A 24,828-nucleotide genomic window follows, 5' to 3' on the forward strand; every position below is an offset into this window, starting at 1 on the left:
TCGCCGTTTGATATCCAAGAAGAAGATTTCGGAGCATTTTCCAATTCATAAGTAGAGAGAGATTGAGAGAGAACTTTCTCATCCAATTCTCATTCATTGATTCAATTGCATTCTAGAAATTAACAAAAGCTCCAAAATGCTCTTAGTCGATAGAGTTTTCGGAAAATGCTTTTAATAGTTTTAGATCCACAAAAAACCGCATACGATCATTATACCACAACGTCATTCCAAAGAGTTACAAATTAGAGCCTAAATAACCACAAACTGAAGAGTCTAATTAAACAGTGAGCCCCCTGGATCAATTTACTTATATTCCTCGATCACCTGAGAGTAGAACTGCCATGATTCATGCTTATCATTTATGGCAGCCTGGCCGATTGGATTCTCAGCTACGAACTTCTGTACATTATCCACTTCCGCTAACCTTTCCATGTACTGCATTAGCTCACAAGCTGTTCTCAACATAATGAAAACATCGGTGTCATTTTTGATAGTTAGAAACCGCATAATATATCTGATTGAAAGAGAATGTCAAAGAACAATATGATTCTCTATCAACTCTTTCTGCTTGATGTTGTTGAGTATTAAGAAGGTAAAAGACTCACACAATGCAGAATCGTTACGGTCTGTGTACTGGTACGGGAAAGGAAAGATTCCAGTGTGTGGCTAACAGAGAGTCAAAAACAATACCAACCGATGTTAATGCTTATATGTAAGATCGCAGAGATTGAATACATAAAAGCTTAATTGCAAGTGTTCCAGTTACTTACAGGATTACACAAGGCCTTGTGCGGTGAGTCATCAACCAGTAAGGTGTTTGACTCATCGTACTTTACTTTTCCACAACTGACACATGTTCCAATACGCTCCCAAACTTTTCTTAGATCCTTAAGGAACAGAGGTTCTGTGCTTTTCTCCAGAGTGTTGAACCTTGTAGGAGTGCACATATGTTGATCCTGTGAACAAACAGAAGAAAAGAAATTAGAATAAGCTCTGCTCGTAGTCAAATAAATTTATTTATATTCATAGAGATTGTAAAACTGTATTTCTACACTTTCAATATCAATTGCATGTCTCATATACGTTGTTGAGATCACTTACGAAACAGAACAACAGGTTTTTTGCACGCTTTCCAATGACGACGTAGTTCATAAAATCCAGTCCACTGTTAAGAGAAAAAGGAAAGATAGAGTTAATGGTGGGGATTAAACTTAATAATCTATGTATTAAAACACTTGACTAAGGAAAAGAAAAAACAAGCAATGCATTTGAGAATTTGAGTATCAGAGAGTCCAAAATCTTACACGTCCCCAGAAGACCATATCCCAACCTCGAACCTCTCAAAGCAGAATTCAAGAAAACTAGCAACAAAAGGTCTCTTGAAAACTATAGAAAAGAAGAAAGATATTACTCAGAGAGTCACATAAGTTACAAATGGCCACATTGAAATTGATTACTTCTTTACCTGATCTGCCTGATATTTTACCATCTGGAATGAGCTGACCATTATAATCCTCAACGACATCCGCGAGGATCCCTTTCAAATCCAATACGACCAGCTTTCTGGTTATTAGACTTTGGCATGTGCATCTAGGTAAATCTCTTGTTACTAGTGAAGCAACTCCTTGAGCCACATTATTGTGTACTAAGACAGAGCTTGACAAAGATGTTTCCCCGACAAATTCTTGTTTTTTCCTTGGTACAGAAACATCATCAATCTTCTCAGCTTTCTGATACTTGCAAGACTTCTTTTGCTGCTCGACCTTCCTCTTTTTATTCCTTGTCGTCTTTGCGTTACCAACAACACCTTCTTCTCTGGGAACATCCTGATCAGCTTCTCCATTTTCATCGTTTCTCTGTTCAGAATCTTCAATGGTCAGAACTCTGACTGCATCCACATAGATAAACCAGTCTCTAGTGATGCCTTGAAAAGCTTCACTCAAAATCATTGAATCTGAGCAATGAAAAAACTGATTTCGGTGTTTAACCTGAAAACAAAACCACTCCCAAATCCCAATTAACCTGATTATGAACAAACAAGGCAGCGAAATTTCCATATATACATACATGCATACCTTCAAAGCAGAAATTTCGATTTCACCAATTTGTGGATGACATTGTTTATGCTCCTCGCGTAATTTTTCTTCGATTAAAACCACAATTATTCAGTAACGCAGAAACAATGCAGCAAGATAAACAAAAATCGACTAATCTCACAGCATTAACATACAAATTTAAGGGAGCTTTTATGTTCCAAACCTTTGAAATCTGAGCTTGTGTCATCGTTGTAGAGGAGAGACACTATATGGGTTCCAAGGCTCGTATTAACAAAGACGCAGCGACTCTGCGATTCTTCAAGATTTTCCATTAACACAAGGTTTGAATTGCCGGAAATGGAAGGTAGCAGACGATCCGATCACAACAAAACAAACAAAGAAAAAATTGGAGAAGATGAAGTTGTAGGAGCGGTAAGGTTTTTAGGGTTTCTTTTAATCTCAAGGGTCGCTCTGTGTCTGATTAATAAAAAAAATTTGTAAGGTAATTAATATATGAAAACAAATATTTGTTTTATCAAAATCAAACTAATAAATTCAGGTTTTTTTTTTGGAAGACGAGGGAATCCTAATAGCCTAAAAAGTATTTCCTGTCTAGTTTTTTTTTCAACTTTCATTTCTAGTTCTTAGTAATTTAGTTTTTAAGTAAATGAAGTAAGTTTGAGGGGAAAAAAAACTAGAGATAATTACTAGAACAACCTTCAAAAGTTGCCTCTTTAATAGAATAACTCTGCTCCAAATTTGAAAAACTAAACTAATTTTAATAAATTGGTTAAAGACATTAAAATCCATGTTTTCGTTTTTATAAAAAAAATGCCATTATATTTAAATTTTATGATTTTTCTTTTTTACATTTATCGATATAAAAAACAAAAATAAAAAATAAAAAAGAAATAAACAAAATAAAAAAAATACATAAACAAAAGGATTTTTTTTTTTTATCAAACAAATCCATTTAGAATCTTAGCCCAATACATTTTAACCCATTAAGGCTTTTTTTGCTACAAAATCAGCAACATTGTTTGTATCTCTGGGAATAAAAAAGAAATCGATGAAATCTTCTTGAGAGCAGCAAATGATGTCTGAGAGGATTCCGTGAAGATCGAGGATTAGGGTTTTAGATTTGATAATTCTTATCGCTACCTGCGAATCAGAAAGGATGATCAAATCCCTAAATCCCAGATTCCTAGCCTGCATCAGTGCTGATCTTATGGCCATGGTTTCTGCCATTAAGGGCGAGGTCACAAACTCCACAGTAGTTGAGGATTCAAGCGGTTTATTTGAGCCATCTGTGAACACCCAGGCTAATCCTGCCATACAGGTATCTTTCCTCCAAACTGCGTCTGTGTTGCAGAGCATAGCTCTCAGCGGGAATTGGGGTAAAGTTCTATTCTGGGCTCTGAGTTGGGGTAGAGATAGAAACAATAATTTATGGGTGCCTGGTTTTTTTTTCTACCATCATTACAATAAATTTACCACCAAACAATAATTTTTGTCATACTTAATCCTGTGACGACCATCTTCACGATGGGTGCCTGTTTTTTTTGCAAATATAAAGTTTTTTTAGGGCAAAATTGTCATTTGACATTCCGTAGTTTCATCAAATTTATCATCATTAATAAATAAAAATCTATCAATTTCAGATAAATCTACCAATATCAGATATATCTACCTATTTATAATTAAATCTACCAATTTACGATAAGTCTACCAATTTTGTGTTTTTCAAATTGTTTTATAAATCTACCGTCATTGTTTTGTACAAATCTATCTATTGTTAATAAATCTATCGTCTCTTCAAATAAGTCTACTACACATAAAAATCTAGGAACCGTATTTTATCATTAATTAAGTCTACCATGTCTACTAACAAATCTATCATTTCAACAATAAATCTAGCAATACGAAGATAAATCTACCAACACACTATTAAATCTACCAAAACATTATTAATCTACCGTCATTAAAAATAAATCTACCGTTATTGAGACTCAAACCATCCAACGATAAGTCTATTATCATTACACAAAAGTCTGTCTCGGACGAAAATAAATCTACCGTCAAATAGGATAAATTTACCAATCCGGTATACTGTCTACCAAAAAGTCAACCAAAGTCAACATTACCGAAAAAAGTCTACGAGATTGTTTCAAATCTACCCTCATTATAAACAAGTCTACTGGAAATTTAATAAGTCTACTGACCACTAATATTTCTATCTAATGTAAGAATAAATCTATCAAAATAAGTCTACCGACTTCAAAACAAATCTACCGTTTTCGAATAAATCTACTGACTCAAAACAAATCTACGGTTTCAAATATAAATCTACCAAAAAATTATAAGTTTACCGTGAAATATTGGTAGGCTTGTATATTTGAGCGCATTGGTTTTTTTGTAAATAAATCAAACTTTTGCTGATGTGGATTATAAATAGTAATCGCAGTTTTATAATTACGTTTTTTTAACAAAGGTCAAAAGGGTAAAATAGGTATTGTAGGTTATTCTAATAATTAAAATTTTTGAAAACTGTTTAAATAATTTCACGATTTTTTAAGGCTATTATAGTTATCCTCCCAAAATACTATAACAAATGTGAAATAGAAATATTGATTCACTTGTCTGATTTTCCAGGATACTTCACTCCAAAAGAACTCAATTCTAGAAAGGGTCATCGACATTAAATATATAAACTGATTCTTTTAATAATTTTTTTCAGTCTAAGCAAGTTTGTAAATTACTTTTAATCTATTTAGTGTTAATTGCAATTAAATTCCAGTAATCTCTTCTTACTGAATCCAAACATCTTCGGATAAAACATCTTATGATAGAATTCAAACAAAACTTATTTGTTTACCAAGAATGAAACAGAGAAAGTGTGAAGACTTGTGCTGAAACTCCTAAGATATATAGTCTAGCTTCTACAAAATTCTTTCAGCTAAATGTTTTAGTTAGCAAGTTCGAACTGAATGCAACGCATCATTTTTGTATTTACTATCTAAACAATGATTCTAGAGGCTTGAAGAATTTTCTAGCTCATAAGAAAACTACAAGTGGTCTTATGATATGGTCCCTGCAGGTAATCAACGGAAGAAAAAGACAGACCAAAAGAAGTAACGAGGAATGTGAGGAGAGGAGATGAAATGTATGAAAAAGATTATGACATTTGGCTACACCCTTTAGGATTTATGCCTTGTGTATAAATTAGCCATCATTGTAATTGAAAACTCAAGAGAGAACTAGCAATGAAACCATTTGATCACTTCCTTCACTTTATCTAAGGTTTGAGCTTTGGCAACTACATCACATATATATTTCCTGCAAATACTGATGTTCGTTCGGTGATACATTAATTTCCCTTGGCGCCTTCACATTTTGATGATAGTTTGCCTTTGGCAACATAGAACACGTAATAAGCCTTCTTACTCAGAGGACGATATATGTCAATCTCTTCACTCTTTTTATCATATAGATAATTGCATGCATCTACTCACTTCTCTTTTATTAACTCGATTCTTCTTTATTCTGAACCACATAGTTTAAACTCGAGTTGGACCAGTATGGTTCCGACACAAAATCGGTTCTAGTCTACAAAAGCTGGTTTAAAATAGCTAGAGACTGTCAAATCTTTGTACCTTGACCAGTACTCAATTGTCTCTTGTTAACCACCAAATGGAAATAAGAAAACATGTTTAATGGATCCGGTCGTTTCTGGCAGAATCGGTACTATATGAATTACACTTGATTATGATTTTTGCCAAAACCTTAAAAAGAAATCAAATCCGATCTTGTCATAACGGAAGTCCACAACTTTTTTTGGCTTAAAAGCAACATCATTAATCGTGGATAAGTATGAACATATAAGAGGAAAAAAACTTAAGTAAACGTGTGCGGTTGATGTTATTTAGGACATCAAAGTCAATAGGCCATGTGACAGTCTCTTTCTTCTAGCTTTCTCTCAAAAGTCAAAACTTTTAAGACTTCAAATAACTTCTTGTGATGTCTCTCTTGTACAGTAGTTAATCTCCGAAAAACAACTTGCCGTACGATTATGATGATGCTAAAAACTTACCTCTCTAACTAAATCTATTATGTTATACATAAACCCCGAAATACGATCGAATCTCTCACAATTGTTACGCTACGATTACAATGATTTTATATAACTCTAATGAGTTCCAACATCTGAAACACCTATGACATATTGCTGAGAATTCATTCATATAGAAACCGTTGAAAATTTTTGAACAGAAAAATATAAAGAAATCGAAAGAAATGTAGAACACGGAAACATATACTACAACACACACAAAATAAGAAAGAGAAGTTGGTCTAGTCTTTTATATCACAATCAAAAACTTCAAGAAGTTTCGAAAGAATTACACTTTGACTAGTCCTCTTTCAAATTTCGTGTAAAACATGCTCGTAACGTATTCGTGTTGAATTCAAATGGATCAACATCGAACAGAATTACTAAATTAATATTATTTATTTGTGTTTCTAAAGGATTGATAAATTGACTATAAAAATAAATTTATGGTCGAAATAAATAGTAAAATAAAAACAATAGGATAAAGTAGTTACTTTGATTCATAATATAAAACTTATTCGGATTTGGTTTTTTTTCCCGACTATATTGTTTGTGTAAGTTATATAAATATGCATCTTCTTTTTGGCAGAACATCCCCAAGGCAAAACCTTAGAGCAACCTCAATGGGAGAGATCCATAAGGGTTTTCAGCTCATTATTTAATTAGTTTATAAGCAAAAAGTGAGATTGAAAACTTATTCTAGAGATTTAGTTTTTTAGGTGTGCAATGAAGAGACCTAAATGGGTTTCCAAAAAAAAAAAATTATTTTACCAAATTAAAATAAAACAAATTTTTTAAACAAACTTATTTCATTAAAGCTTAACAATACATGCATTTAAATTTGAACAAACTAAACTTACAAATTAACAAAAAACTTAATTGTTATATAAATGACCAAATTTTTGCCATACATGCTCCATCAAATCTTCTTGCAATTGGTCATGTATTCGAGTGGAACGAACTTTTTTCCGAGTATCCAACATATTTCGAACATTTGTAGGCATACTTGTCGAATAAGAACGATCCACCGGTGAACTGGTTGTTCCCTCACCTATGCCAAATTCTTCTTCCGCATTATACTGAGTGCGAGCCTCTCGTTCGTCTTCAACTATCATATTATGAAGTATGATACAAGCTCTCATTATTTTTCCAATTTTTTCTTTATCCCAGAAAAGAGCCGGATTTTTAATAATTGCAAATCGAGATTGCAGTACTCCAAAAGCACGCTCAACATCCTTTCGGGCACCCTCTTGACGCTCCGCAAATACAGATGCTTTGATTCCCTGGGGAACTGGAATTGATTGGATGAATGTTGCCCATTTTGGATAGATACCATCGGTGAGATAGTATGCGAGGTTATATTGCCGTCCATTGACCCAAAAGTTTACTTGTGGTGCCTTTCCTTTTAAGATATCATCAAACACGGTGAGCGATCTAGGACATTTATATCATTTAATGTACCTGGAGGTCCAAAAAAAGGGTGCCAAATCCAGAGATCATATGAAGCAACGGCCTCTAAAACGATCGTTGGTTTTCCTGAACCACGTGTGTATTGCCCTTTCCAACCGGTTGGACATTTCTTCCATTCCCAATGCATATAGTCGATGCTTCCTATCATTCCAGGAAATCTATGGTCTTCTGCAACATAAAGTAAGCGTTGAAGATCCTCCTGTGTGGGTCTCCGTAGGTACTCATCCCCGAACAAATTGATTATTGCTTCAACAAAATTTTCCAAACATGAACGAGCCGTCGTTTCACCGAGCCTGAGGTACTCGTCTTCTGAATCAGCGGCACAGCCATATGCCAATAGACGAATAGCTGCCGTACATTTTTGTAAAGCAGACAGCCCATGTCTTCCTAGATCATCATTCTTCTGTTGAAAGAAACGAATTTCACCGGAAAGTTTTCCGACGATATGCAAAAACAAAGACTTATTCATCCGGAAACGTCGTCTGAATAAATTTGCAGGATATGTGGGTGCGTCGCTGAAATAATCGTTCCATAAACGATTATCCCCTTCTACACGATCTCTTTCAACGTATGCTCTTTTTTTCTTTGATTTCTTTGGCTCTTGCTGTTCTCCATATTGACTGAACAAATTTTCATAAGTTTGCTCATAGTATTGTTCAAACTTTTGCTCAAAAAATTGTTCAAAGTATTGCTCAAAATCTCTCTCACTAGGACCACCATCTGGGTTATTTGAGGAAGAAGCCATTTGTTTTATAGTTTGGTTGTGTTTGGTATAAACAAATAGAGAAGGAGATGGAAACAAAGAGAGAGAGAGAGAGCGCACGAGAAAAAAAGAGAAAGAGAGACAACTCGTTTGTGAATTGAAGAATGAAATGGTGTCTCGCAATATATGTAGCCAATGCATTACAACAAAAATGTTTTATATTTTTACATTATGAATGGTGTAAATTTAAAGGACAATTATGACTCAGACTGTGTCACGAAATATAAAGGACACTGAAAGATTCCCACTCATCTTCTTTAATCGACAATTATGACTCATATTGTGTCATCCGTGAGTCCTTTTTTGGCTTTCCTCGCCAACCTGTAACACATAATGCCAAACAACATACAGACAATCATATCTGAAATTTGATAATGTCACTTAACAGAAAAAGCGAAAGATAAACATAAACACAAGATTTGATACATAGACGAAAATAAATACCATCGAAGTAAACAACAACTACAACATCTCACTTAATAGCTAAACAGATAATGTCACTTAACAGCAAACAACAACTTAACCGATACGAAACTACATAGACAAGCAACTCCATAAAACACCAAACATACAAACAAGTTAACTGAACATCAACAACACAACAGTCTAGAAGAGCTGCTGTATAAGCGTCTTCTTCAGGTCTTCCTCGTAATCAGCTAGGGTCTCCTTCCTGGCAACCAGACTTTCAAGAAGAGCCATCTTGGAGAGTCTTTCTTTGATGGCCATCTCTTTCTCCCTAAAAACCCACATGCCCTCAAACTCAGCACACGACTTCCCGTCAAGCGTAGTTTTCTTCCCTTTAGCTTTCGCCGCCTTTACTCCGGGTGGCCTGCTGCTACCCTGACCGATCTCGGTTGCCCTGATTTCCTCCACATCTGGATTCGGTGAGTATGGAACTTCTTCAGTCCTTCTTTTTTTGGACGCCGGATCCGTTTTTGTTGTCAACAGTTCAGCCCACTTCTGGTCGTTTCGCAACTCCTTCCACGCATGTTCCAAGTTAAACTTTTTCTTCTGATCATTGAAGTAGATTTGGTGCGCCATCTTAATGACATCGTTCTCGTTCATTCCACTAGTCTTATCCCTCGTTGCTGCCTCATACGATCCACATAACTTGCACACAAGATCGTTGATCTTGTGCCACCGTTGCTTGCATTGGCCAGCCTCGCGTGGTGCACCCATCGAAGGTTCCCTAAACTCTGCGTAATATATAGCGATCCGCTTCCAAAAAGTTCTGGATTTCTGCTCGTTGCCCACGACAGGGTCTTTGCTTGTGTTTAGCCAAACATTGATTAGCAGCACATCCTCATTCGGGACCCAAGTCCTTCTATCTACTCGCTGAGCAGTAGTTTCAGCGTAGTTTGTGGCTTGTGAAAGCTGTGTGCCAAATACGGGAACATGGTCGACAGAAAGGAAACCATCATTCAATGATGGCTCATGTTGACTTGTTAATAAGTCAACAAAGTTAGAAGGTTGCGATAATGGATATGGATCCATATCGAGGAAGGAGTTCAAAGATAGAGATAAAAGAAAGAGGTCAAACAAAGATGAAACGAAGAGAAGAAAAGAATGAAAGAGTTTGAAAAGTTTAATGAATGAACAAAGATGAAAGGAAAGGAATGAAATAAATGAACAAGGAATGAAATAAATGAACAAAGGAATAAAAAGAATTTGGTAAATGGCAGTAATGAGGCATGGACGAAGCTACGAAACTGGTTTTAGTAAATGTTTAGACAGTAGGTTTTAATGACAAACTTGAATTTCCTCCACATCTACACACTATCTTTCTTCAACAAACAAAAAGCACTTAAAGATGGACATGACATAAACCTAAATCTGCATTTATTACCACCTAACAACTTTAGACATCATATCTTTTCACTAAGTACAACGAGAAGGGAGATGCTGTTACCTGACCATTTAGTTACGATGAGGCAGAATTCAGGCATGTTGCAGCATCGTTTGGTTACGCTCCAACGCAGTGCCAACTACGCTCCATTTAAAAAAAACCGTTAGCCACATGAAGACATATCAAAACTGACTAAACTGAACATAAAAGCAAACACAATTACTTATCTGGATGAGGCTGGCTACGAAATGCTCCTTGACCCTTGGCATTTCAATTGGTGCCTGATTAATAACAGAACAAACAAACGAAACCTCTACTCCAAATATATAACAAGATATAAGAAGTAAAAAAAAGATAGCGAAAGATCAAATCAAATCCAGCAGTCATTTAAAACAACATTCATGATAACATAAAATGTTTTTCTCCTAACTCATCTCCTTAAAGGTTACAACAGCCTATTATACATCCCAACGCATAACAACACAAGCAATGACAGTAAAAATAACTAAAAAAATAATTAGAAGCAGGTCAGAACCTCGAGTGGCAAGTGCATCTTTAACTCCAGTAAATTCACTTTGAATGTAGCCTATGAATTCCTCGATCTCGGTAATGGTCAGATTGTTTGCGGCAGTGCGATCTCCCAATGCATACAGACGATCCTCATACGACTGCAGAAGGCCTGTTCGGTTGTTACTTTCCATCATTGAACTCATCCTTTCACTCTGTTGGTCGATGCGGAATTCAAGAAGCGTCAGCTGCTCCTGAATGGCTTCATCCCACCATTTGGAAATGTGATCCGGATGATCCTACACACATGAAATAAATTACTTCATTTCAGGGTTTCCTTTAACATGACATCCTAAAGATAAGAACTATAATAAGTACATAAAGATCAGAAATATGATCTTACCTCGCCCAAACAGCAGGACAAGAGTAGAACTTCTTCCCGCGAGTCTCTGGTGCTGTAGACTCTTCTAGTCTACAACGCAGACCACAAAAGCATCGGTCAGGAACCCCAAAGTTCCCATACGTCTTATCACAACCACTGTCATAGCTTGCCTCCGATGTTGTGCTGTTGGTGTAGCTAATCGGCATTGCCCTGTACAGAACAGAAGATAACTAAAGGTTAACAAACACAAAACTCAGAAGAACAAGATCTAAATAACCGGTAATGACAAAAAACATATATTCCATCATGAGTAAAACGATGTACAAACAGCAGACAAATAAGATCATGAGTAAAAACATGACAGCGAATAACATGACAGAGAATAATGCAGCAAATACAAGAGAAAGAATCATGAAACAAACGATGAACAAACGTCAGACAAAGAAGATCATGAGTAAAAACATGACAGAGAATAATGCAGCAAATACAAGATCAAATGCGATGAACCAAAAGCATCATGACTCTAAACCCTTAACCGAAACATGACATAGAAGATAATACTCAGAATGAGTCAACTAATTCCATTGATAATCGAAATATTGTTCATATACAATCAAATCATATCAAACTATCACCAAATATGCGAAAAGGACTCAATAAATTTCTCAAATAACAAAAGCCCCAATTTCCCGAATTAGGGTTTCCCAGATACTCAAACAAGCTTCGATTACAGAGAACAAAGATGACACAACTTTCGATTACACAGTTCTCGTTCAAAGGATCCCCAAAAAAAGCGAAAACAACCCAGAAATTTCATCACATAACAAATTCCCAATTTCCAAAATTAGGGTTCCCGACTCAAAGATTTCGATTTTGTCCAACCTCAACCTAATCCAAATCATATAATAGACGAATTCAAAGCCAATCATATAATAGACGAACTAGATGACCGCAGATTACCAATCGACAAACAAACAACACCCAAAACGAAATTAGGGTTTAGATCACGTATCTCTTTCGCCTCCCCTTTCGCAGTCACGTTTCCACCCCTGATTCCTCCGTATCAGAACTGCCAACCCTTTGAGAAGCTGCCGGAGACAAATCGTTCTCCCGTCGATTTCGCCGGACAAAAGAGAGCAAAGAGGAAAAATGAAATTTCTCGAGAATGTTTTCGAAAAAAATCAAAGGAGGAGGTAGAAAACAAAAACAATCTCTTTATTTTATAACCAATGGAAATCCGCCACGTGTCGGTAGAAACGAGTAAAAATGTCGCTAAATAGGAAACGTCTCGGGCTATTTGGAGACGCTGTATCATTAAACAATTAATAAATTTCTGGAAAAAACGCTGTGAAGACCGCATTAATCATGGTCTTAACGACTTAACGTCTGCAAACGCGGCAAAATATGGTTTTGATATAGGACACGTGGCACCAGCCCATGTTCACGTAGACGCCAGGTTCTGCTTTGGTTCTGTCTTCAAGTTAATGATAGAGAGATGGAATCCAATTGAGTGGTAGAGATTCATTGAACTCTTTAGGATCTCTCTCCCTCTATGTTTTTGTCTTTCCTTTTTTTGTTGTTAAAGATTTTGTGTCTTCCTACATTTCTCTTCAACACATTGTCCCTTGTTTTTAGTTTTTTTTTCTAATATATATTTTATTGATTGAAACGATTACCAACGATGACCGAAGTCAAATTATTTTTAGTAATAATATTACAAGAGTAAAGTTTAGAACATACACAAATGAACTAGTTCATAAACCGAGTCGTCCGCTTCAGCTTAGTAAAAAGATTGGCTCCGGAAAACGATATAGCCAAGACCAATTATATTCCCATAATCACGATTCACGATGTGTCCACGACCAACCGCTATGGATTGTCATTGCATCTCCTTTCCTGTTGTTCAAGTTTTGATCGGTCTTTCTCTAAGGATTCTTTTATCTATTGGTGTAATGATATCCATCAGATCATACTCTTCATCTGAAACTTGAGTTTTGTTTTCGTCATCTAAGGAATCCGAAAAGGCAAACGATTTGAACCCAAATCTTGAGTTTTTTTTTTTTTTTTTTCATTTTCCTCAGCAGCTCTCTCTGTCCTCTAAATCTATCTTCCTATAAATCATACCAAAAAAAAACTCTCTTTGTTTCTCTCTTCTCGATGCCTTGATCGAGCACTGAACACGCCACACGTTGCAGTTATAGTGCCTTCGCAGACCAAACAAGCTACTAGAGCAAAAGCTCCATAGATTTTTAGTTATATAGAAGTAATTCTTGTTTTTAACGTAATTTATATGGATCTAGTATGTAATAACTACAGAAAACATAATACTGACTACTGACTACCTTCTCTTCACAACAAAAATTAGTATTCTTATGGACACAATTTACAACATATAAGTACAAACGAATGCTAAAACTTCAAATGTACATTATTTATGGGTTTTCGATCAACGACATTACAAAATTAAAAACCCTTGCTACAACAAAAAAAAAAAATTACAGAATTTCACATTCCGTAAAGTAAAAAGTGATGATTTCTGCTTCCACAATATTGAACCACTCAAAGTTAGATTTCTATCTAAATTTATTCTACCATCAACTGTTAACACTTTCGGATAGATTTGAGAGCCTAAACCATTTACTTATAACCATTCGATTTTTGTTAATACATAACTTTACTTGTTTTAACGTAACATATACAAAATATCCAATTTGGATTCCATTTGACTGGTTGACTTATCGGTTAAGAGTTAACCGGAAACCATTACCCAATATCCCTATAATTTCATAACAAAAATATGAGAAAGATGTGACGAGACATAAAAATTGAATAATGTATTTTCTTATATAAAAAGAAACGTATCAACTAATGATGACAAATGAAATAATTAACTAGTAAAAGTGAACAACGTGCATAAAGTTTTAATTTACTAGATGTGGTCAAGTATTTAACAAAAAAAAAAATGTATTGCACCAAGATGTAGTATTTAATTAAAATATATAAATAACTTTCTAAAAAAATAGAAGTTTTAACAATTATGTCTATATAGTTTAACAAAAAAAAAAAGAATTGCAACAATAGATAAGTTTGGTCATATTAACTTAGACATATGTTTATATTAAGTATACAAGTACACATAACTCTATGCAATGAATTTAGTTATAAATATGGTGAGAGACTAAGTACAGTGAAGATTTATATTAATGATAGAAGATTTTCCCATTTCCACTTGATTTTTCAGCTTGTGACTAAACCAAACACCAACAATCTTTCATGCTCTCTCTCTCTCTCTACTTTTCCAACAGAAGACAGCACACAACAACAAAAACAAAAAAAACTTCAACTTTTGATTATTGTCAGAACTTTTTTCCTTTAATTTCTTTCGAACTCAAGTCTCCAAAACTCCATACTTTTTCTTCTTTCAATAAATCTTAGAGAAGAGATCTCACCGTTTAACTTCAACAGTACCTTTTGCGTGACGTTGTGGTACGAGTACGACCAATCTCTCTGCAACACACACATGCTTCATTTCAAACTCATTCATTGATCACCAACAACCTCAGAGAGAAAGAAAAATTCAAAGTTCGAAACTTTCTTTCTCTCTCTCTCTCTTTTCTTCTCTCTGTTTTTCATCGGTTTGCTTTCTCTGAATCTTCGGCGAGGAATCTCTCCTCTGATTATAATTAAGAACACATACACATGACTTGTATGCTGAGCTGCTCTCATGGCGTCGTGATCGCGACCGCCATGGTTTTCTCAAGCACTGCTCTGTTTCTCGCGATTTCCCGCCAATTCTCTGGAAATCAGACATCAGATCACCAGGATCAACAGATCCTCCGTTCTTGTCTTTGTTCAGGTACCTTTTTTTTTCTTCTCCGATCATCCTACGGCTAGAAAAGTTTCTAAATTTCTTGTTTATGGTTGATGCAGAGGAAAAGAAGAAACAGAGGAAGAAGAAGAAGAAGGTGAAATTCGCAGAGAATGTGAAAGAGCCGAAAGGGAACGGTGAAGAGTATCGTAAGAGGGAACATCTCCGGAGAATTGTACCGGAACCGACAATTAAACCGGAGAAGACCGGTTCGGTTTGTAGAAACGACATGCCTGCAAACAGGATTGCTCTGTACAATGGGATTCTTAGGGACAGAGATCATAGAATTCAGTGTTCCTATTGACTTTTAATTTCTTCATTTTCGAGAAAAATTGCAGGAAAAAAATCCTTTAGTTTCGGGAGAAATATCTCTGAAAGGGTAAATTCTTGTACTGTAGATAACTTTTTTCTATAGCTTTTCTGGGTCTCTTTGTATGTAATTTTCTTCTAGAAAATAGTGTAAATGATTGATATCTAAAATACTTGTTTTTTTTTTGAACTTTTTAGCGACAGAGAATGGGTAAAAAAATGAAAACTAAACTAATTAAAAGAGCCTTCCTTAAAGATTTGATTTTAGAATTTCTCGAAAAGAAATAGTTCATTTCATATATAAAATCTATATAAGAGTAAAAAGTTAGGCAACATATGTTTTTTAATTAACTGGTAATAAGAGTTAGGAGTTAGGACAAATAATAGATACTAAAAAAATGTTCTTAGTTCAACCAAAAACATTTTATGTTTGTGGACCTATCACCAACTACTATAAAAATCTAGTTTCAAATTCGGAAAAAAAAATAAACATGTAGAACGTTCCCAAAGTTCAGATTAAATCGGTTACCCAGGCTGTTCCTACGTATGTTATGTCATGCTTCTTTATTCCCCAAAGTGTGATCGATAAGTTACGGAGTGCCATTGCTAATATCTGGTGGAGCTCAAAGCAGAATAGCAAAAGGATCCACTGGATAGCTTGGGACAAGATATGCATTCCCCAAGATATGGGAGGTCTAGGTTTCCGAGATCTTCAAGATTTCAATTTAGCCCTTCTAGCTAAACAGCTATGGTGCCTTATTCATTACCCCTCGTCTCTTCTAGCCAAGGTTCTACAAGGACGATACTACAGAGAATCGGATCCGTTAGAGGATCGTCGCGTCTATTCCCCATCCTATGGGTGGCGGAGCATTTTAGCTGCAAAACCATATCTAATGATGGGATTGCGGAAAACGATAGGGTCGGGTTTAAATACAAGGGTCTGGAGCGAACCATGGATCCCGGATATTAGAGCTCGACCGGCGAGAGCCACTCCACAAATCGGCTATCAAGACTCGGGGTTACTTGTTTACTCCTTCATCCGGCAAGATACAAAGGAGTGGGATGTTCCTCTTCTTAGGGTTTTCTTCCAACCAGAGGACGTTTCCCTGATTCTAGGAATGAGACCTAGTCGCAACCGATGCCTGGATGGATACGCATGGAACCATTCAAAATCAGGACTCTATTCGGTCAAGACGGGCTATGACCTAATTAGGAGGTCAAAATTACAACGGGAACCTACTATGGTGGGGGAACCGAGCATTACGGTATTGCAAAGACAGGTTTGGAAAACCAGCTGCCCCGGCAAAATGAAGCATTTCATGTGGCAAACTTTGTCAGGATGTGTGGCTACAGGTCAGAATCTAACATACCGACATCTTGGATCTGACACGAGCTGTCCCCGGTGTGGCGACCCCGTAGAATCTATAAATCACCTCCTATTTTTATGTCCCCCGGCACTTCAAGTCTGGGCGTTATCGGACTTTCCGTCCCTTCCAGGCCTCTTTCCGAGTACTTCTATTTACCAAAATATGAGCTTTCTCTTCTGGCAAACAAAAGAGCTAGGCATGACGGACCCTCAGAAGGATTTATATCCTTGGATCCTATGGTTCATTTGGAAAGCAAGGAACGACAAAATTATCAACGGAAAATCAATTTCCCCACAAGACACCTTGATCCACGCAAAGGTGGAAGCGGAGAGCTGGAGAATGGCGAACCAACCAGAGGAAGCAGAGGAAGTAGAGGTCTCCCCCGGGGGGGTCCTAGGCCCCTCTCGTCCCCAAACACCTTCCCCTGCGAACCAACGGGTCCCAACATGTTGGATCGATGCCTCGTGGATTGATCACGGACCTGTCAGTGGACTCGGGTGGAGCCTGGTGAACGCTGGGGAAGAGGAGTTGTTTGGCCAACAAGGATGCCGCAGAAGCCTTTTCGCCCTTCATGCGGAGATGGATTGTCTTTTATGGGCTATGGCAGCCCTGAGCCAACGACACATAAGAACAGTGCTTTTTCTGACTGACTGTTCGGATCTAGTGAGTATGACGGAATCCCTAGCTGATTGGCCGTCTTTCACGTCCGAGCTAGAAAATCTACGTATCCTTCGTGAGAACTTCTCAGAGTTTTCCATCTCCCATATCCCGAGGAATGAAAATGTTCGGGCGGATAGTCTTGCAAAAGGAGCCCGAGCAAAAAGACAAATATTCACCCACATCGATCATAACGAGTCGGTTAAGGACGGTGCGCAAAACCACCTCCAAGCCAGCCAACAGTGATGTATTAGTTTGGGTAGTCGACAAAAAAAAAAAAGTGTTTTTTATATGTATATATTATTTGATGGTATAAACTTAGAAGATTATGTGAAGCAGGATCAGCAAAAATTGCTATATTTTGTCGTGAAAATGTTTAAAAAATATAAAAAATCAGTAATGTCCTACATTTATAGCATGTTTTATCTCTCAGTCTCTTGCATAAAGTGAAGCATAGTGTAAGCATGTGTGTGAATATTCCGAATATTCGACCAACGACTCGACGACATACATACATTATTAATTATAAATGTAACTTTAGTCTATAGCGTAACATTACCATTAGCAAATATTAGACAGAAAATTCAAGACTATAATTTATCATCTATACCTAAGTATAACATGAATATTTTGACTCATGATCAAGAAGCCAGATTTTGACCAAATCAAAAAAAAAAAAAAAAATCAGTCCCTCCACATGTGGGGTTTTGTGAACCGGAACATACCATAATGGGTCACTGTAAACAAAACAACCCGGCGGTCCAAATTGCAATGTTTGCTGGTAGAGCCGAAACCACGTGATGCCCCACCCAAAAATATACCTTTCGTGTCTACTGGTTCCTTTTTCAGATTAAACTATTGTAAAATTATAAACTATTCAAAGTCTATGTTTTTTGCATGCAATCAACACCACTGAATCAATACTTTAATTTGTTTTATTTCTCTCCGGAAGTTTACCCACTAACCGTTACCTAACAAACGTACCTTTAGCATTTGCAAGTTTTTAATTTTTAATTGGCAACAGTATTGAATTTTGCTTAAATATATCATTGTGTAATAAAGGAGAATAAAACAAAAGTACCGAGTCACTAATAAGCCAACGGTCAAAAGATGGATAAGGTCGGTCCTAAAGCTAATAATTCGACAATACTCTGGACACATGGCTTTCTCGGTCGTTACCGGTCCCATTTTGTTTTTACAAATTAAGAGAAATCAGAAACGGGTTTTTAAATTAAAAAAAAAACATAAAACAGTAAATTATAATCGCAAACCAGGAGCATGGTTCATGCCTTTACACATTTTTTCTTTTTTTTAATTTCATCACATTAATGGCTTGCTAATAATATGAAGCAAACTTTTATGAAATCACTTATTTCTCGTTTCTGAGCGTATGAATAGAGGATCGAAATCAGTTATGTCTATATATTTTTGCTCAGAATAATAAGGTGAAAGAATAAATTTTCGATCATATAAGATATTACTAATGTCAAAGTCTTGTTGACTCGTATGAGTTGGAACAACTTAATTCGCATTTCATCCGGTTTGATCGAGGTTGATTTATAGACCAAAGGTTTTTCTAACACGGTTTATTCGAGTTTATTAAAGACAGAAAAAGACACTGACAGATTCAAATGGTTAAGGAGCCAACTATGAAGATACTGAATCAAAAAAGAGATTCGTCGTTAGGGGTTTTTTGTTGTGATAAATGACAAGAAAGGTGTTATAATAATTAAGTTGTCCTTCAACATATAAATCGTTTTAAGATTCATATTTTGTTTCTTAATGTAAATGTTTGATAATTTTTTCATTTATATCTCTAAATTTTTAGATTATCAATCAATGTGATCATAATATAAAACAGTTATAAAAAATAAATTATTTAGTATATACGTAAAATAATTTAAACGGTTTTTATAGTATGAAACAGAAAGAGTATCAGAATAATTAAACATATGTGAAGCCTTTTCTCGGAAAAAAAATAAAAAATTTACATATGGGTGTGATTTCTCTATTTGATAGTTGTTGGTTTAAGAATCAGTAGTTATGCTTGCGGCTTGACCAAAAAAAGAAAGAAAAAGAATCAGTAGTTACGCGAACTGCTGTTCCCACTGGCTCCACGAAATTCACAACTGTTATAACCTCTCTCGTCATTTCGTAACGAAACATTACGCAGAGAATTAATGATTAGACAATTCACAAAATTAGTTGATTCTATTTATGATACTTATTATTGTCCGGTTTAAGACCAACTACAAACCAATTTCATCACCACAAATATCCTGAAATTGGTTTGTGTTATTACCAGTAGAAACTTGATGTTTGGAAATTAAGATTTTCTGTATAAAGAAAAATCTATTGTTTCTATGTTGATTGAAAGAAGATAAATTAACAATGAGTTAAAAAAACTATTCTGGATCTTTCTAGGAATTGCTAGGCTGCTAGCTCAAGACGGTTGGTCTTGTGTCATTACTTTCTTTGTTCAGCTATTCGTCTTAATTTATGAATTCCATTATTATCCAAAAACAAATATGAGAAGTAAAGAATCTTGTGATTATCCAGAAAAAGGTAGAAGAAACAAGAAGCTGCTCTGTTTGAGGTTTCTAAATCAAGCCAGAAACTCTTGGAAACTTCTCACACCTCTAAGAAACCTTACCATAAAGCAAAAACCCATCTTTATAAACGCAACAATTCTTGGCCTTTTCTTTCCAAACTCTAAAACAGAAAACAAAAATTAAGAAATTTAAACAATGGCTCTAGCTCGTTTGGCTTTGAGAAACCTTCAGCAAAAGTTGTCTCCTAATTTGATGGGTCAATCTTGTGAAAGGAGTTTGCTCGGTAATGGACAAAACCAGTGGACTCTGAACAGATTCATGGCTGCTTCAGCTGGTGAACAAGAGGAGATGAAGAAAAAAGAAGTGAGTGTGTCTGAGAAGAAATCTCCTCGACGGTTTTTTCCTCGAAGACGTGGTGGCCGGAGAAGTCTCTGGCGTAACACCGACGATCATGACTACTTTGCTCCCGCACTAAATGGTATGTTTGTATTTCTGTGATCAGTGAAATAATCATAATATGGTAGAGCTGAATAAATTTTCGTCATATTAAACTTAATATTGGAATACCTTCTTAGCTAAACGTTAGAAATATCACATTTTATGTTTTGTATTCTAGAATTATCATCGCAATTTTAAAATTCTTAAAACTCATAAGTTTTAAATTTACAAAGAATTCTTTAAAAAATGTAAGACGTTTTTTTGTATGCAAAAGTTTGTGAAATTTATTTTAGCCTCTCTCTCTTTATCATTTTGTTTTTAATAAACTTATTGTGGATATTTTGGTGTGTGTTTCTAGTCTCTAATAAACTGAATTTTAACGTTTTAAAAGTTCAGAGAATTTGCAACTGTAAACATATAGTAGTACTATAATTTTATATATTCAAATAATAAGAAAACTTTGGATGATGTACGTTACATTTCTGTTGGATTAACTTCAATTTCTCATGTAAAAAAACAGAGTTATTTCCTCCAAGTCTGGGAAACGCACTGATGCAAGCATCAGAAAACATAAACAGGATTTTCGACAACTTTGAGATGAGACCATCTCAGCTAATGGGTCGAGTTAAAGAGCAAGACGATTGTTACAAACTTAGGTATGAGGTTCCAGGGCTAACCAAAGATGACGTGAAGATCACGGTGGATAATGGAATCTTGATGATCAAAGGAGAACACAAGGCGGAGGAAGGAGAAGGATCACCTGAAGAAGAAGAATACTGGTCTTCGAAGAGTTACGGTTATTACAACACGAGCTTGTCGTTGCCTGATGATGCCAAGGTTGAGGAAATTAAGGCAGAGCTGAAGAACGGTGTGCTCAATGTTGTGATTCCTAGAACGGAGAAGCCAAACAAGAATGTTCAGGAGATTTCTGTTGAGTAGAGTCACTGTTTCGTTTTTGGGTGTTTGTTTTCCTGATGGAATAAGCCATTAAGGAATGGATGTTGTATCCCTTAATGTTTTGTATGTGAATGGAATAAATGGCTAAACCCTAAAAAAGCCAAAAATTCGCTAAAGACAATGAATAAGCAAAGAATGTTGTCTCCCTTTATGTTTCTTTGTGCAAATGGGATAAATTGCTAATTCTCGTAATTAATGGGCGCAAAATATAGCCAAAGAGTTATACACTAAACAAGTAAACAAGAGAAAGCCATAACCAAAATTTTATCTGTAATCGTAAATTTTGTGCTCGTTTTGTATGCAATTTGTTTTATTTTGTTGGTTCATACAGTGATACAGACAAGTTACACATTAAGTTATTAGTTCATTTGTTAAAAGACGGTGTGCTAGTGAATTATTCAGTTTCTCTTAAGAAAACATAATACTTTAATGTTTTGTTAGAACAATCAAAGTATCACACAAATTTAATATTTCCAAACAATACAAAAATACCAAATTCGTAAATGTTATGATTTTTTTTTTTTTTTGAATCGTGCTATATTAGAAAGTAAAATTTGTTTTTGTTTTGGGTGTGGTATATACGTATTTCTATATTTTTATCAACAACTTTTTGGGGACAAATTCAATTTGTGAAACTCAAAAGTATAGTTTTTTTTTTTTGATTTCGACTCAAAAGTATAGTTGACAAGAAAAACATTTGACAATCGATTTCTATACAAAAAAAAGAAAGAGGAAACAAGGTCCAAAATTTTCTTAAGAAGAGAATGGCTGCGACGGCGTTTTCCAAGACGAGTGCAAGCTCCAACCTTTACCTCCATCGCTTCCATCAAAACCACTCTCACCTTCCGTCTCCGTCTATTCCTCCGCCGTCTCGACTTCATCCTCAAACCCTTTTCCTCGCCGCGACTCCTCACCGCATACGATGCATCGCCGTCGCTTCTCTCCGTCCTCCAACTCCACCCACTCCCGATCCTCCTCCGCCTCGAAACACGACTGATCTCGCAAGTTAGTTTTCCTTCGTACCCAGAAGTTTCTATTGTTAGTTATTGTAACTCAAAAGTTTCGATTTTGTTCTGCTGCTAATTCTGGTTTTTCATTATTCGTAATTCGACGATATTACTGTGTATACGCACTACAGAATTCGAATTGGGAATGGAGTTGGTTTGACTAAAGCATCATCAATCATTTGTTGTTGGTATTGATTCGTCGATTATAGAGATCATCGAATTACTCAAGAGTCATTAGGGTTTATGCCTATGAAATTGAAATATGTCCATGAAAATTCAAATCTCTTTGTGACAAATTTGTGGAGCTCACTGTTATAAGCATTAGGGATATAGAAAGTCTCCTCCTTTAACAACTAGTGATTGTGATCCAAAAAGCCCACCATTGTCCTCTGATCTCGCTCTCTAGATGTTAAGTCATAACCATATTTATCAAGTGAAATACACAATCAATTGACATAAAAGTCTTTCCTTTTTTTCTTGTATAGATCTTGTGGAAGTAGCGTCGATGATTCATGACCGTGTAAAGATCTTTCTTGCACTACTAATTTGGATCTCTCTGTTCTTCTGGGCCTCGGCATTACAAGGAAGAGGCAGAGGAAAGGGTAAAGGGAAGAAGAAAGGTTCGCGTTTCAAATAGTATAATTTGGATGATGATTGATGAAGACTCATCTATACACATGTGTGTGTGTATATATTTGTCCAGAGGAATTACCTTTGGGAATCATTTACCAAGTAAGCATCTTTCTTGTAACATTGCAGTTTATACTAGGAAAAAAAACTAGATCTTGCTGTTTTCTTCAGATGAAAGTAAATATATTTTTGCACGGTGATTTGATTGCGTTACCTCTTATATCATCCTGGTGATGAAACTAAAGTAATTCGCATTTAAATCGAAATGCTCTGAGATCACTGTTTTGTAGATGCGGTTGCAGTTTTGGGTTTGTCAGTTTGTGACTCGGTTCAGCCAAATGTTCTGTAGATTCAAAACGGCGCCGTTTTTTTGTGGATTTGAATTTGTGTTGTAAACGGGCCTTAAATATGTTAGATTCAAGTTGGGCTAATTCAGTTTTGGGCTTTAACATTCTTCACCCTTTTTGTCGGTCCAAAATATTTCAATTTCTTCTATAAAATCAAAAACAGTGGTTTGTAATTTCAGGAAAAAGGAAAAGCCACCAGTGATCGTTTTCTCTCGCTGAGAAGAAGAGCACGAAGAAGCTGCGTGAGGTTGATATTAGGGTTTCGAGAGCTGAAAATCGCCATGGGTGTCGATCCATCCAAAACCTCGGACGGTGATCTCCCTCTGATCACTTTTACAGCTCCGTCTCGTCTAGGTTTAGATGCAAGGGCAATTGAGAAAAGGAATAAGAAGCCAGCAATATCTGTTACTGCATCATCTTGTTTAGATGAAGAGGATGAATCTGATGCATCAGAATCAGAACATGGAGCAGAAAACACTCTACATGACCGATCCAGTAGAAGAAGAATGTATAGAGAGAAACCTTCAAGATCTGAGACTGCTGAAGAAAGCACTGAGAATGCTGCAGCAGCTTCAGATAATTTCAGGAGACATCGAAGAGAAGGCACAAGTGAAACTAGTCCGAGGTCAAGAAAGCAGAGAAACACTAATGATTATCATGGAGCAAAGCGTGCAAGACACGATAGCGATAGGAGAAAAGAATCTAGTTACAGCAAGCCTGATGCTCGTTTAGCCTCTCCGTGGCTGGATAGACCAATGTCTTGTGCTTCTCCTGTTCCTGTCCGGGCTTCTGGATCCTCTGTTAGATCCTCAAGTGATCTTACAAAGTCTACATCGCTATATAACCATGAGAATATCACGGACACAATGCGTTCGGGGATGGAATATCACTCTGATCGTGCATGGTATGATACGGACGAAGGGAACAACTCACTGTTTGATGCATCGTTTCTTCTTGGAGATGATGCTTCTCTACAGAAGAAGGAAGCTGAGATGGCGAAAAGACTTGTTAGAAGGGACGGTAGCAAAATGTCACTCGCTCACTCTCATCTTAATGCAGATATTTCTCAGTGGGAAGACCGTCAGCTTCTCAGATCTGGAGCTGTTAAAGACACACAATCGCAGATTGAGTTTGGTAGCGAGGAAGAAGAACAGAAAGCAATACTTCTCGTACACGATACGAAGCCTCCTTTCCTTGATGGAAGAGTCGTTTTCACAAAGCAAATGGAGCCAGTAATGCCTGTAAAGGATCATGCATCAGACATGGCTATAATCGCACGGAAAGGTTCGTGTCTCGTCAGAGAAATCCGGGAGAAACATAGTATGCATAAGTCACGGAAGAGGTTTTGGGAGCTTGAAGGTTCTAACCTTGGTAATATCCTTGGTGTTGAAAAATCAGCTGAGCAGATTGAAGTAGGTGAAGTAGACTTTAAAGGCGAGGTTAAATTTTCACAACATATGAAGAATGGAGAAGCTGTGAGTGAATTTGCCATGTCAAAGACCATTGCAGAGCAACGACAGTATCTTCCTATATTTTCTGTTAGAGATGAGTTATTGCAGGTAATAAGAGAAAACCAGGTGATAG

General features: G+C 36.2%; 7 protein-coding genes across 10 annotated transcripts in view; 4 read left to right on the forward strand and 3 right to left on the reverse strand.

Moving 5' to 3' along the window:
- Window positions 1-185: 185 nt before the first annotated feature.
- LOC18011108 (uncharacterized FCP1 homology domain-containing protein C1271.03c) lies at window positions 186-2,515 on the reverse strand. 2 transcript variants are annotated; one of them, XM_024150406.1, is made up of 8 exons: window positions 2,260-2,515; window positions 2,076-2,143; window positions 1,466-1,988; window positions 1,305-1,386; window positions 1,102-1,165; window positions 771-956; window positions 606-666; window positions 186-452 (listed from the first exon to the last, which is right to left on the reverse strand). In XM_024150406.1, exons 1-8 carry the CDS (start codon window positions 2,366-2,368, stop codon window positions 304-306), a joined length of 1,242 nt encoding a protein of 413 aa, XP_024006174.1. In that variant the 5' UTR covers window positions 2,369-2,515; the 3' UTR covers window positions 186-303. The 2 variants fall into 2 exon arrangements, with proteins under 2 accessions (XP_024006174.1, XP_024006175.1); XM_024150407.1 differs by having other exon boundaries at window positions 1,466-1,856; window positions 2,260-2,506.
- A 4,680-nt stretch (window positions 2,516-7,195) lies between these two features.
- LOC112082814 lies at window positions 7,196-8,359 on the reverse strand. The gene is made up of 3 exons (XM_024150336.1): window positions 7,606-8,359; window positions 7,359-7,546; window positions 7,196-7,252 (listed from the first exon to the last, which is right to left on the reverse strand). Exons 1-3 carry the CDS (start codon window positions 8,357-8,359, stop codon window positions 7,196-7,198), a joined length of 999 nt encoding a protein of 332 aa, XP_024006104.1.
- Window positions 8,360-8,983: 624 nt separating this feature from the next.
- On the reverse strand, window positions 8,984-9,871 carry LOC112082815 (glutathione S-transferase T3-like). The gene has a single exon (XM_024150337.1). It carries the CDS (start codon window positions 9,869-9,871, stop codon window positions 8,984-8,986), a length of 888 nt encoding a protein of 295 aa, XP_024006105.1.
- A 4,495-nt stretch (window positions 9,872-14,366) lies between these two features.
- On the forward strand, window positions 14,367-15,460 carry LOC18011157. The gene is made up of 2 exons (XM_006392843.2): window positions 14,367-14,968; window positions 15,043-15,460. The coding sequence occupies exons 1-2, from the start codon at window positions 14,812-14,814 to the stop codon at window positions 15,282-15,284; spliced, it is 399 nt and encodes a 132-aa protein (XP_006392905.1). The 5' UTR covers window positions 14,367-14,811; the 3' UTR covers window positions 15,285-15,460.
- A 4,429-nt stretch (window positions 15,461-19,889) lies between these two features.
- Window positions 19,890-21,388, forward strand: LOC18011205 (26.5 kDa heat shock protein, mitochondrial). Its single transcript, XM_006392844.2, has 2 exons — window positions 19,890-20,343; window positions 20,824-21,388. The coding sequence occupies exons 1-2, from the start codon at window positions 20,061-20,063 to the stop codon at window positions 21,240-21,242; spliced, it is 702 nt and encodes a 233-aa protein (XP_006392906.1). The 5' UTR covers window positions 19,890-20,060; the 3' UTR covers window positions 21,243-21,388.
- A 577-nt stretch (window positions 21,389-21,965) lies between these two features.
- LOC18011206 lies at window positions 21,966-23,557 on the forward strand. Of its 3 annotated transcripts, none has more exons than XR_002897384.1 (3): window positions 21,966-22,265; window positions 22,753-22,999; window positions 23,424-23,557. XR_002897384.1 is itself a non-coding variant. In XM_006392845.2 (2 exons), exons 1-2 carry the CDS (start codon window positions 22,025-22,027, stop codon window positions 22,902-22,904), a joined length of 393 nt encoding a protein of 130 aa, XP_006392907.1. In that variant the 5' UTR covers window positions 21,966-22,024; the 3' UTR covers window positions 22,905-23,095. The 3 variants fall into 3 exon arrangements, 1 of the variants encoding a protein (XP_006392907.1); XR_002897385.1 differs by having other exon boundaries at window positions 23,408-23,524; XM_006392845.2 differs by lacking the exon at window positions 23,424-23,557 and having other exon boundaries at window positions 22,753-23,095.
- The window catches only part of LOC18011207 (pre-mRNA-splicing factor ATP-dependent RNA helicase DEAH7), a 3,296-nt gene continuing 1,993 nt past the window's right edge, over window positions 23,526-24,828 (forward strand). Inside the window, exon 1 of the mRNA XM_006392846.2 lies at window positions 23,526-24,803. Within this exon, the coding sequence (XP_006392908.2) occupies window positions 23,526-24,803 (1,278 nt within the window). The remainder of the gene's footprint in view (window positions 24,804-24,828) is intronic.

The sequence above is a fragment of the Eutrema salsugineum genome, unplaced genomic scaffold, assembly GCF_000478725.1.
Source record: "Eutrema salsugineum unplaced genomic scaffold, Eutsalg1_0 scaffold_7, whole genome shotgun sequence".
Lineage (NCBI taxonomy): Eukaryota > Viridiplantae > Streptophyta > Magnoliopsida > Brassicales > Brassicaceae > Eutrema > Eutrema salsugineum.

Bases quoted from the DNA above. Each gene is read 5' to 3' on its own strand.
- LOC112082814 (XM_024150336.1), bottom strand. From the start codon at position 8,359: ATGGCTTCTTCCTCAAATAACCCAGATGGTGGTCCTAGTGAGAGAGAT. The intron at 7,547-7,605 runs GTACATTAAATG...ATATCTTAAAAG, and splicing joins CCCTTTTTTTGGACCTCCAG to GAAAGGCACCACAAGTAAAC. The intron at 7,253-7,358 runs GTACTGCAATCT...ATAATATGATAG, and splicing joins ATGTTGAGCGTGCTTTTGGA to TTGAAGACGAACGAGAGGCT.
- LOC18011108 (XM_024150406.1), bottom strand. From the start codon at position 2,368: ATGGAAAATCTTGAAGAATCGCAGAGTCGCTGCGTCTTTGTTAATACG. The intron at 2,144-2,259 runs GTTTGGAACATA...TTTTAATCGAAG, and splicing joins CACAAGCTCAGATTTCAAAG to AAAAATTACGCGAGGAGCAT. The intron at 1,166-1,304 runs GTAAGATTTTGG...TTCTCTTAACAG, and splicing joins ATATGGTCTTCTGGGGACGT to TGGACTGGATTTTATGAACT.
- LOC112082815 (XM_024150337.1), bottom strand. From the start codon at position 9,871: ATGGATCCATATCCATTATCGCAACCTTCTAACTTTGTTGACTTATTA.
- LOC18011157 (XM_006392843.2), top strand. From the start codon at position 14,812: ATGACTTGTATGCTGAGCTGCTCTCATGGCGTCGTGATCGCGACCGCC. The intron at 14,969-15,042 runs GTACCTTTTTTT...TGGTTGATGCAG, and splicing joins CCGTTCTTGTCTTTGTTCAG to AGGAAAAGAAGAAACAGAGG.
- LOC18011206 (XM_006392845.2), top strand. From the start codon at position 22,025: ATGGCTGCGACGGCGTTTTCCAAGACGAGTGCAAGCTCCAACCTTTAC. The intron at 22,266-22,752 runs GTTAGTTTTCCT...TTTCTTGTATAG, and splicing joins AAACACGACTGATCTCGCAA to ATCTTGTGGAAGTAGCGTCG.
- LOC18011205 (XM_006392844.2), top strand. From the start codon at position 20,061: ATGGCTCTAGCTCGTTTGGCTTTGAGAAACCTTCAGCAAAAGTTGTCT. The intron at 20,344-20,823 runs GTATGTTTGTAT...GTAAAAAAACAG, and splicing joins CTTTGCTCCCGCACTAAATG to AGTTATTTCCTCCAAGTCTG.